The sequence below is a fragment of the Apostichopus japonicus genome, chromosome 14, assembly GCF_037975245.1.
Source record: "Apostichopus japonicus isolate 1M-3 chromosome 14, ASM3797524v1, whole genome shotgun sequence".
Classification (NCBI taxonomy): Eukaryota; Metazoa; Echinodermata; class Holothuroidea; order Aspidochirotida; family Stichopodidae; genus Apostichopus; species Apostichopus japonicus.
Window position 1 is genome coordinate 5,107,487 of NC_092574.1, and position 11,678 is coordinate 5,119,164.

Genomic DNA, 11,678 nt, shown 5'->3' on the forward strand with positions numbered 1-11,678 from the left:
GAGATGCTAACACATGGAGTTTCAGCGTGGAGCACGCTGACTGGTTACAATTACATGTCAAGGGTCAAACATGTTTTAAGACAGCGTGCGAAGTTTGACTGCAATATCAGCCTGGGATGCCGGTTTGGCGTTTTGTTCACCCAAAATTGACAAATGTTGCCGTTTTTCAAATTTCATTTGGCGAGGGGTAATGAAAGGTCCGGTCAAACACCTATTTGTCCGTTTTTGTATTTTCCATGGCCTACCCACTTAAAAAGTAAGTAGTTGAAAACTCCCCAAAGATCAGCGATTTCCGAGCGTGAGCGGTAAAAACATTGGATTCTATAAATCATGTTTTCATTCCCTAATCATGTTCAGCTGTATAACCCCAATTGCAACGAATTGGCAACCAACACATACTCATATGCAAGGTCAATTTTCATATAATAACAGCAAATACGTATCTGTTGTTTCTTCACCTTATTTTGGCCACCAATTTGGCCGGTTGCGTCACGAAAAATAGCAACTCTGGATTGCACATCATGGTATGAGATTGGGGGGGGGGGGCGTGACGCCAAAATAAATGGCTACGGGCTTGGCCGTTAATTCAACAATACCAGACCACTCTCACAGCACCAATGTAACTTCACAATTTACACTTCATCACTTTACAAGACGACTTAATTAGGCCTATATTCCAACCTTGGAAAGTGTCCGTCTGGCACAATTAATGTTGGTTACCACGAGTTGGAGAGTATATATGGAGGGGTATCCACTTTTTTGTTGGCATACTTGAAATTCCCCCTTTTTAATGAATCATATAAGAGCCCCATCTGGTCATTTAATTATTTAGTGCCATCTTGTTATTTAGTCTGATTTGTTGGTGGCCAATTGCTAAACTGAAAATTAAGTGTCCATTGTTGAAAAAATATGGAAAATGTGAATTGTTAGGCTTCCAGCCTAAAGCGTCCATTCTGCATGTTACGACCCACCTGGGATCCCACTTTTTCCAAAGTACATTTCCTTCTTATATAGTTCACGATAACCCTCATTATAAATTAGGACCCACAAGATCGGAGCTCTCCTGATTGGGTCCATATGTTTTGTCCAAACTGAGCTAGGTTCAGTTTGGACCAAATTGGACAAGATTAGAGCCCCATCTGGTACTATATATATTGAGGTTTTTTTTTAAACAACTTTTTTTCCAAAATAGCAAATGTGCCCCACTGGCAAATAAAAGTTGCCCCTTTGAGGAAGAACAGTCTTTTGGATATTTTAAGCCTTTGTTAATTTTAATATTTTATTTTAATTATTAACTTTTAGTCTGTACATGCTATTTTTAAAATGGCACCCCATATATTTTTGTAGAACGGTTAACTAATCTCAATAAATAATATTAATATATAGCATACTTACAAATACTAACGCATACTAACACAAATTTAATGTATATCCAAATTTGAAGGTGTTTTATAAAAGAAATAGTGAATGGTTTTCATTCGTGCAATAGTGCAAATATTTCATTCTTTGAAAGATTTAATTTGTTCCATTCAACTCGGCTGCGCCACGTTGAATGGAACATTCCATCTTTCAACTCATGAAATATTTGCAATTGCACAATTGCACTCATAACAAGTTATTTGTATATTATCACAGGTCAAAGAGACCTTTCTGAATGGCCCTCCAAGAGAATGTTCCAGAAAGATGTAGAATACAGCGCTAAATATAGAAATGCTACGTCACGGTAAGAATCCCCACTGCACTATATGTAATTGCGTTCGGCGATCGGACGTACAGTACTAACTTCATACATATTGCCATCATAACACTTCTGTCTAACAACACAGTTAGACAGTTCTGTCTAACAACTCAGTCACTTATCAGTTGCACAAGCAAGAGTGAAGGTTACCAATCAGTACAATTTCGTTAGTTATCCATCTCAAAATAGGAATTAACAACTAGAAGAAAACGAAAATAAGTGTATGTTAATCTGCATTGCTTGGTCGACTTCAACTCCCAAAACTTGCCTTCAAGTGAAAGCGCCTTACTGGTTGTTTTACCCGCCAGTGCTAATGTTAGGCTACAGGCTAGGCTAACACTGAGTAACAGACCTAACGATAACAAGACCAACGTAAGGCCCCTTGCAGGATCTTAAAGTAGGGCTTGTGTAGTAAATCTTGTGCCGACGTTTTTTTTAATATCCTTCGAGCAAAACTACAGGCAGTACCCCACACCAGTACGAAGACACTGTTGTTTACAAAGCACAAATGGGAAAAGTTCTAGCTCTATGATTTGTGTTTGATTTGTTCAAGGACATTAAGTTGGGTTAAATCAAAACCTTTTCATTCCACTGCCAGTAGTACCACTTACTCAAGAGTCAAAGTTACAATACAATACCAATAAAGCAGAGCCGATAGGGTAATAATATATACAAGATACTCCTAAACCCATCATTTGTTTCTTTACGACTTGAAAATGGAGTTTCCAGATCTTGGCCAACATTGTTCAAATTCATCATGCAAGCAGCTTGGTAAGTATACCTTTCTTCTGCCTTGTTTATTAAAGTATGACTAAGTATGAGAAGCAATTGTAGCATTAAACAATGGCAATCTTTTGTCGCTCATAGAGAAAGCTACATCATTGACTCAGAGATGGCTTGCCAGGTTCAAATTAAAGAAACAACAAAGTGGCTAATGGCTATTCTTACGACTAGTCGTAACAATAATGACCTTTTGCGCATGCGCAGTTGCTATTTTTACGACTAGGAGTACTATTTTTAAGACCAGGAGTAACAATAATTTTCGGTTAGGGTTAGGTTCAGGGTTAGGGTTGGGTTGGATTGAGGGTTAGAGTTAGGGTTACCCCTACTACATGCGCAGTTGCTTTATTTACGATGAATTCGCCGATGTCGTAAGAATAGTTTATAAATAATTGTTACGACTAGTCGTAAGAATAGCCACGGCCAAGACACAAACTGTGTTGCTCTTTGGAACTGATTAAATGGTGTACCTATGCTTGTTCTGCCAACTTTTGTATTGGATTATTTAATTCATGTTTATGCTTTCAACATAACTTTTTAATGGGGAAACAGACACTGGAACTTTAAGACTGTCATTTTTTTTTTTTTATGATCATCAATGGTAATAAGATTATTATGACATTAATATTATACACCACAACTCCTCCTTTCTCATTTTTAGATTTCCTTCCAATGAAATGTGATGCTTGCTCTAAAATTTTCTGGTAAGTATACTTAAAAGGATCGAATATTTTCCTCTGGCTCATAAGTATGTTTTAATGTTTTATTGATTTATGTAGAAAATATCTCAGAACTTTTGAAACAAATATCATATAGTATTCTATTATGCTATTTAGGACATAATTATGAAACATGCCATCAATAGAAAATTGATTTCCTTTGTGTAATTTAGTTCATTCAAAGTATTGAGAATGACTTAAAGATTGAGTGTAGCCCTTAAGGGATATTTCTGTGGCAGAAGTGTGACATTTAGACGGAAAAGAAAAACATTCCAGACTGTTAGTCGTAAACCCCAATATTGTGTCCCTAACTCAAGATATGATTGATTTAATCATGAGTGGAACCTATTTTGAGTCCACAATTCTACCCTGGAGTGGATCAAAGCTAATTGTCTGTGATGTCACAACTGCTACTGTTCTTCTACAGTTTTCTTATCTTTATTATTTCTGATACCTATCCTTAAGGTATAGATAATATGAAATCTGGAACGAGTCATGCTACTTAAAGTTCCATGCAAAACAGCGATCTTCAGGCAAGTGATTCCGTTAAACCTGAAAACTCCCTTTCGATCAACCTCACAGTTTTCTCCTTCCACGGTTCAGTGACCCTCTATGTCTGTATTTGGACACAAGCTCGCTTCTTTCGTTGAGTAGGTTTTCTTTCTGCAAAGTGAGCAGTGATAATCACTAGCATTCTTCTGGGCACAAGTTGAACTGCGCAGTGATCTTGAACATTGACACAGACACAGGTTTGTTACTAAACAAACAGTATGGAATTTCTATGATTCCTTTCATGGGTTGGAATGAGGACCTAAAGTAGTTGAGCTTGACCAACAAACACTATGAGAAATAGCAACTGAAATATGTTAATTAGTAGTTTCTGTTTTCTCAATAGCAAACAACATATCAAGTATGACACGCATGGATGTGAAGAAGGTTACAAGAAAGTAAGTAATAGGTCAACATTTTAGTAAATTCATTGCCAAGGGACCTATCAAGGGACCAAATCTAATTGTGTCTGTTACCATATCATGAGAAAATACTGTGAACTGTAAAACTTGAGTCTTTTTTCATAAGCCCTGTAGATCATTTTTCACTTAGCTGATGTTCTTTGTGATATCTCTGACAGGATGTCCAAGTCCCTGTGTGTCCATTGTGTAACAAACCCGTTCCAGGTCGCAGAGATGAGGCACCAGATATTAGAGTCTCGGAGCACATTGACAGAGATTGTCAGTCTGACCGAGCGGTCAAAAAGAGAAAGGTCTTTGCTAACAAATGTTCAAAAAAAGGATGTAAACAAAAGGAGGTAAGTTGTCACTTGCTGGAAAAGTGCCATCTAACTTCAAAATGTCAAAACTTGAGTCTATGACTGTAAACATTAATGCTTTGTAAAGAATATGTAAGTAACTTCTATTTGCCACTTGAGTAACTGTAGGAAAATTTTCATATTTAGATTGCAAAATATAAGAAATCCTCACTGATGAAGAGAGCTGCATAAAGAATTTGAGGCACAAGATCTTGCTACTTTTGGCAATGCATACATGACAACAAAATTGATAAATACCTGTTCAAGTTTTCAGTCAATGTTTATTTTAAATCGACAAAGTAAGACCTGAAAATTTTCAAAATATGTATCGTTTTTTTACGAAACATTGCATTAGTTATGCAAGTGAGTACAGTATGCTAGAAATGAACTTATTCAAGTTTGGTTTGTGACTTATTAATGAAATGTAGTCACATACTGTATAATTTAATGTTATTGACATAATCACAAAATTGACAAAATTATATCTATTGATGGCCATTCATATGCCATATCTTCTAAGAGAAATCAAAGAATTATGAATTTGCCAAATAATTATGACAGTAATATGTCATGTACTTTATACTCCCATTAGTTTCTGAGTTCTAATTTTAGCTTGTTAATGAGTTACTGTGTGGGTGGGACCATCAAACCATCTTTGTTCTCTCTCAACAGTTAATGCCTATAGTATGCGACTCCTGCAGACTTAACTTTTGCCTCAAGCATCGCCATGCATTAGACCATGCCTGCAAAGGACACCAGGGTAATCACGGCTCAGGCATCACTAACTCAGGGTATGTTCCATCAAATATCAGCATATCACATCTCTTCCTTTTCAGTCTGATTATCATAACAATATTATCAGAATTTTCACATAAGAAGCCTGTTGACCTCATAGTTTAAAGAATTTTTTATAAAAAACAATTGACTGGGACATCCATATTTGGCTGGGGAGGGGGGCTGGGGGGGGGAGGAAACATTTATGTGTGGTCAGGGGCAGACTAGGACACAAATTGACAATGTCTCAGTGATCCAACTGGTGGTGCTAGGTAATTTAAGAAGTGGTGGCTCTGTGACTTATTCAAATCTTCAGTCTACTGAAAGGAAAGACACACTACCCAAGTTGAATAAGTTTGTTGTAGCTGCTTTGGGGATCTCTATATACCTAGGTTAGTATTGATGGTTGGGTTTGCTTCTTCTTCTTCTTCTTCAATGTATTGTTGCTTTGGTCAAGTTCATGATTTTATCATTTTATACTAATGACACAAAAATTCATTTGTTAGATGCCAATAAAGGAGCCTCAATAGTCTTGTGGTAGGCCATTGAACTAGATTTTTGGCATTTTATGACCATTGACCACATATTCCATAGGAAGGTACTGGTTTCTTTGTAGTCAGAGTGAAAATATTGACACAGGGTAAAGCTCTCGTCACCAAATTTAAGATTTTTACAGTACAATATATAAACAATTATAAGTTGCAAGTTTTTGGTATTGCCTGTACCATAATCACTCGCCTATCTAAAGTGTTTTAGTTCCAGAGAATAAGTACAAGAAGATGGCCGGCATTCATAAAAAAGCTTATTCATTTGATGTTTATTACATTGTTTTGCTTACGTTAAGGTTTGCTGCAGTGAATAGAGCTCAGTCTTCTTCCAACAAAACCAATAGTAAACAACAGCTACCGAAATCCAAGAGGGAGCCTCAAAAGACTACTTTAGTGAACATTGGAGCAGATTTAGCACGGTAAGATCATTCAATTCTGATGATTTAGTTTAGCAAATAGCACACTGGACGTGTTACGACATGATCATGAAGAGGCCTTGTAGTTCTACTTAATGTGATTCTAGGATATGGTTGATATCAGAAGAAAATTTGTTTGTTTTATTGGTCAAACTCTATATAAATGCCTTACTTTGATATGTAATTGCAAAGTGCATACATGCATAGCAGATTAGAATAATAGCTTGGATGGTAAATGATATCAATATAGTATAAATGCCATTCGTAATTCAAAACTTGACTGAGTCACTAAACACCACCAGATGTGGATATCATCTCTAAAGGAATGGAATCTTTGATGTTTTTTCTCTGTAGTGAGCGAAGAGAAAGAGAGATGTCTCGGCAGAGAACGACTCCACCTGTGTCCAACGCGTACAGCATGCAGGCTGGAATGGTAGGTCATTCTTACTTTGTTGTACAGGTTATTTGGGTTGACAAGGGTGTTATGTACTTCTAGTAAAGTGATGTCTGTGAATTCTTAGCTTACAATTTTGCACACTGAACTACACAGTCCAGCTGCTTTGAATTAATGGTTTGCTAATCAGTAAGTGGAAAATTCCCCAGCTTGCAGTTATCTTTCTTAACTTTATAGTAAAATTTTATTTAAGTATGTTGTAAGTAACTGTATGACAAGTCTAATTACAACTTACAGAATGAATACATTGTTACTCAGAGATAACATGGCTGATAGTATATGGAAGCTGCAATAGTTTCTAACTTTGATATACATAATGCCTTATGAACTCACTCATTTTGCCTGTTTTAGGAGTGAAATCCCAAATTGTCTATAAACAAATGGAATATATACATTTAGGCATAACTTACCCATGGTGACAGTTTCACAGTCAATTAATGTCATTTCAACATGTAAGTAAAATTCAAAATTGTTACATATATACCTTAAATGACTGCAAACTCACAACAGCAATACAGCATATCTTTTGTCAGTGTTCCACAAAATTAACTTGCACAGATATTCAAACCTCTGCTGGAATGGTTGCATTGAAAATGCCATTGAAGTCGTACAGGTTAATTAACAGGAGCCCTTTTTGTTGCATCTCAGTACCGTTTAATACATCAATTTGTAAAATGATTATCTTTCTCGTTGAGTAAAGTTATTTCCTTCTCTTAATAATATAGTCGGAAGATGAAGCAATGGCCAGGGCTCTGCAGCTTTCTCTAGCCTCAGATGCGGGTCCTCCATCTGACAACGTACCACCAACACAGACGCAACAAGAGGAGGCAGATCTGGCACTAGCGAGGGCACTAGCACAGAGTGAGGACGAACAGAGGAGGCAACAAAACCAAGTGAGATCAAGTACTGTCCTTCTGAATGTTTTTGCAACCATTCAGGTTTTTTGATTGATATGATTAAGTCATCTCTCACTCACTCTCTGTCTTCCCCTTCCTGTCATTCCTAAAACTTGATTAAATGTTTCTGAAGTAGCGCTTTAACTGTGGAACACTGTAAGTGGTCCTCCCAACATGTGGTTATCCAACCTTACATATTTAAGCCGGGTATCACTTTGGGGTGATTTAATAGTAGGTTTATTTTATTCCCATAATCATCCTTATTCCACACAGTTGATCAAAGCTTCTCTCAAAGCTGGACAACTTGTACTCGCAGGCTAATCTGCTTGTCCACAATTATGTTATTTTCTGAATTGACATGTAGTTAAGTCTCATCTCTCTTGTTCTTCTGCAAAAGCTGTTCCACTCAAATAACATCACAGGGAATAATTTAGTGTTCAAATTTTGTGTAGCAGTTTTCAAAGGCTCTGAATTTTATTCTCTTGTTGAATACTATATAGTTCCTGTGTAGAATACATCAATGTATCTATACACTTGTATAGCACTCTTTACCATTTTGTTTGGCATTTTGTGAATGCTATACTCGATAAATTATTCCCCGCATCAACCATACTGTAGGATTAACATTGTTCTCTCAGAGAGAATTCTCTATGTCTAGGGCCAGTTAATATATTTAGCCTCGCCTTTCGCTTTCTGTCTGCCATACTTGTCCTCTTTCCCATTTTAAATCTGTATTTGTAAACTTTGTACACTTCGACTGTTGACTAGTGAATGCCCTGCAGAATACAGTCATAGACAGTGTATATGTTCCTTTGTTGTTCCACACAAACATCTGTGCCAATGCAAAATGAATGTCAAAAATGTGACTCAACAAACTGAACCTTTCACATAATTTGTTCTTGTTGGGGAAACTTTGAAGTCTGTTTCATAAGTGACTTATGTCAGTTTGAAGTGTAAACTAATAGATGGTAGCTATCTCCATAGAACACAAATGGAAACAAAATTTGGAAGATAGTAAGTGACAAGAATTACCTGCTTCTTTTCATAAGAATTCTGCAAAGAAACTCATCTTTAGACCTAAAAGCAATAACCCCTGAGTTTTATTATATCCAAAACATTTTAGAATAACTCCAAGTTTTAAAATATCCTACATTTGTGATATGTGTTTATTTTAAAACTTGTGATAGCTTTCTGCAAACTTTTTGGTAAAAGTCAGATGGAATCTTCGTTAAGGCTTGGACAAGTCTGATGTATCGCAATTGATTCTGTGGTACTTGTAATTTGATCAGTTTCAGATTATCGATAACAATGTTTTGAAATCTGGTGAGTCTGTTATCTTGAGTTAATCTCTCATGGTTTGCTCGTGGAATGCTATCGTTTTCCCCTAGTACACAAATTGCACAAACTGTAATGTTAAATATGATTTTAGAATGACAACATTCTTGTTGGTTTCCTCTCTGCAGGGTACGCAGCGACAGCAGAGCTCAGGTAGTTCAAAATGTGCCGTGTCCTAACTGGCATCTTTCAACTCGATGCCGCAGAGAGGGGGTTACTCAACGACATCTTTTTTCATCTGTTACATGAACATGATTATTTCTACGAGAAGCAACATATAACCAAGGATATTTAATTAAACATAATATTTGTGACTATGTCTGTTTTAACAGTTATTGTTAATTTGTCTAAGAACCATTCTAAATGTGATATTTTGAAACTGCAGTATTTTTCTGTACCTGCATAATATTATCATCAACATAACGGTTATCGGTAGTTGGTGGAAATGGCACAAAATTGCCAACAGAATGCAAACCGCTGCTCTAACAGCCGAAGAGAAATGCATTGTCAAATGGTTTGTATCTGACAAAATTGTACCATCGGAAAACATAGGAAAAGTATATAATTAAGCCAGTGTGTTGTTTCGTCTTTTAATATACTTCTATATTTTATCTATCGTATATTTATCATGAGAAATACAGTTTAAAAATGTTTAACATTGTGTTGTGTTCATTTTTATACAATAAGAGTTTTAATACACAATATTTTGTAAAGAATTTTTGTCCTTTTTATAAGAACCAAAAAGTATGTATGATTGGAATTCTTTGAATATTTGATACTAGAATACTCTTCAACTCTGTGGTAAGCATATCAATCTTCAGATATGTGTATACTAAAAGGTAGGAAAACAATATTAGCTGTCGTCCGATCATCCGAAGCAACCAAGTTTCTGATTGGACAACCGAAATGCTTTGCAGCTTGCCTGGCAGACAACTAACTTTATCTACATCAAAGTCAGGTTGCTTTGTAATTTAATATACCCCAAATAAATCAATTAATATTGCTCTTTATAACTTTGGAGATACTGAAATAGTACAAAATTAGTGGTAGGCCTATGATCCACCCAAAGGGGAGTTTTATTAGCCCAAGGCTGATTTCTATTCACCAAACTACACATCTCTCCAATAATGTACATATTGGTCATATTTTTGGTTAATTGTCTCACTCTTTGGGACAACCAAATTCACTGCTTGGACAACCAAAGAGAATGACCTGGGAAGACTAGGTAGAAATCCTTAAAAATTTGCCCTCAACGGTAAAAAAATGCATTATGTATTGGCATTACTCTACCATCTTCGGTATCATATTCATAACTGAAATTGCAAATCTCCACCAATATTTAACCTAATGGCATGTGAGTCCCACCAAAACAAATTCCATGAGCAATATGCTAAAATGATCTTAAAGTAACATGTAACCAGTAAATATCCAGTTAATGGTTCAGCCCTGATTCTAATGTACATACTAGACTGTGGTAGATGTTCAGTAAATGTGGTTTGTCTAGCCTACCTATAGATTTTCTCAAGACTTAAAACGACTTTATACTACAAATCATGTAATCAAATCTGAGAGAAATTCAGTGTTTAACACGCTAATTTTTCTTTAAATTAATTTTCTATTTATTGCATTGTAAAACGATTCCTTTATTAATCAGTAAACAAACTTGCCAGTTGATATCAAACAGCTGCCTCAATACAGATGGTATGATTGTATGCAGAACCCAGATAATACTTAATAAGTGGTTGCTGATTGGCTAAGAGCCAATTAAAATTCACTTTGTCCTATATCTGTATAAAGATAACATAGCAGACATAACATTTTCTAATGAACATCTTACAATTGACTTTCTTATTGGAATATCACTGTTGTTCATGATCAGGTGGATACAGTAGCAAAGAAACATTAATTATTTGATATCTAGGGATTAAATATTTTAAGTCTAGGATGTAGTTCAAGTAACACATAGGCATTGATACTAGAAGAATGTATACAAACTAATCCCTACATAAACCATCACAAGTATTTATTTTACATTCAGAATTAAAATGAACTCGCTATGAATGCTTCTCGATTATAAAACGTCATGAAATAATCTTACTGTCCTTCTGATCAAAATGCATGTTCTACTCTTAGTCTTAGTTAAACCTGCAAGTTATTTAAGGTAGCATTACAACATTAGATTTCTTTATCCTGTATGCATGGTAATCACTGATGGCAAATTATTTTCCTTTGAAGGGATTTTCATCAGAAAGTTCACGTTGTGAAAGGTAGCATCCCAGGTATTGTATGCAGTCAGAACACATACTTGATAGATATAAACCGCTACATCGTACAATATTCTCAAGCAATATGGTGAATGGATTTGGCTCCATGTATATCTTCTGATAAATTGCCTTCTTCAACTTCATTTGTCTGTTCTTGGCTGAAAAGGATCACTCCATACTCTCATTCCTGCAAACACAAAACACATTGAAAGGATGAAACTTCAATATTGTCAACAAAGGAGGGATTTATCATTTTTCTCTTCTATTCTCCAGGCAACCTCTGCCAAATAAGTGTCATGGTTGTTTGCATTGCCCAGCTCTGTGTTAAAAACCACACAAGCCTTTCATAGATAACATATAGATCAACTTTCCAAAGTATGAATATGTATAGATTTACCAATCACAGCGACAGCTATTGGTTGCTAACAGATCCATATCTCAGCTCCTT

General features: G+C 35.8%; 1 protein-coding gene across 2 annotated transcripts; it reads left to right on the forward strand.

Moving 5' to 3' along the window:
* The first annotated feature begins 1,836 nt into the window (after positions 1-1,836).
* Positions 1,837-9,618, forward strand: LOC139980014 (AN1-type zinc finger protein 2A-like). Of its 2 annotated transcripts, none has more exons than XM_071991357.1 (9): positions 1,837-2,509; positions 3,180-3,222; positions 4,133-4,184; positions 4,367-4,543; positions 5,216-5,334; positions 6,162-6,284; positions 6,636-6,714; positions 7,461-7,638; positions 9,095-9,618. In XM_071991357.1, the coding sequence occupies exons 1-9, from the start codon at positions 2,455-2,457 to the stop codon at positions 9,121-9,123; spliced, it is 855 nt and encodes a 284-aa protein (XP_071847458.1). In that variant the 5' UTR covers positions 1,837-2,454; the 3' UTR covers positions 9,124-9,618. The 2 variants fall into 2 exon arrangements, with proteins under 2 accessions (XP_071847458.1, XP_071847457.1); XM_071991356.1 differs by having other exon boundaries at positions 7,461-7,628.
* Positions 9,619-11,678: the final 2,060 nt, after the last annotated feature.

Excerpts from the sequence above, each read along its gene's own strand:
- LOC139980014 (XM_071991356.1), top strand. The coding sequence starts at position 2,455 with ATGGAGTTTCCAGATCTTGGCCAACATTGTTCAAATTCATCATGCAAG. Across the intron at positions 6,285-6,635 it reads ATTGGAGCAGATTTAGCACG|TGAGCGAAGAGAAAGAGAGA; the intron begins GTAAGATCATTC and ends TTTTCTCTGTAG. Across the intron at positions 6,715-7,460 it reads ACAGCATGCAGGCTGGAATG|TCGGAAGATGAAGCAATGGC; the intron begins GTAGGTCATTCT and ends TTAATAATATAG.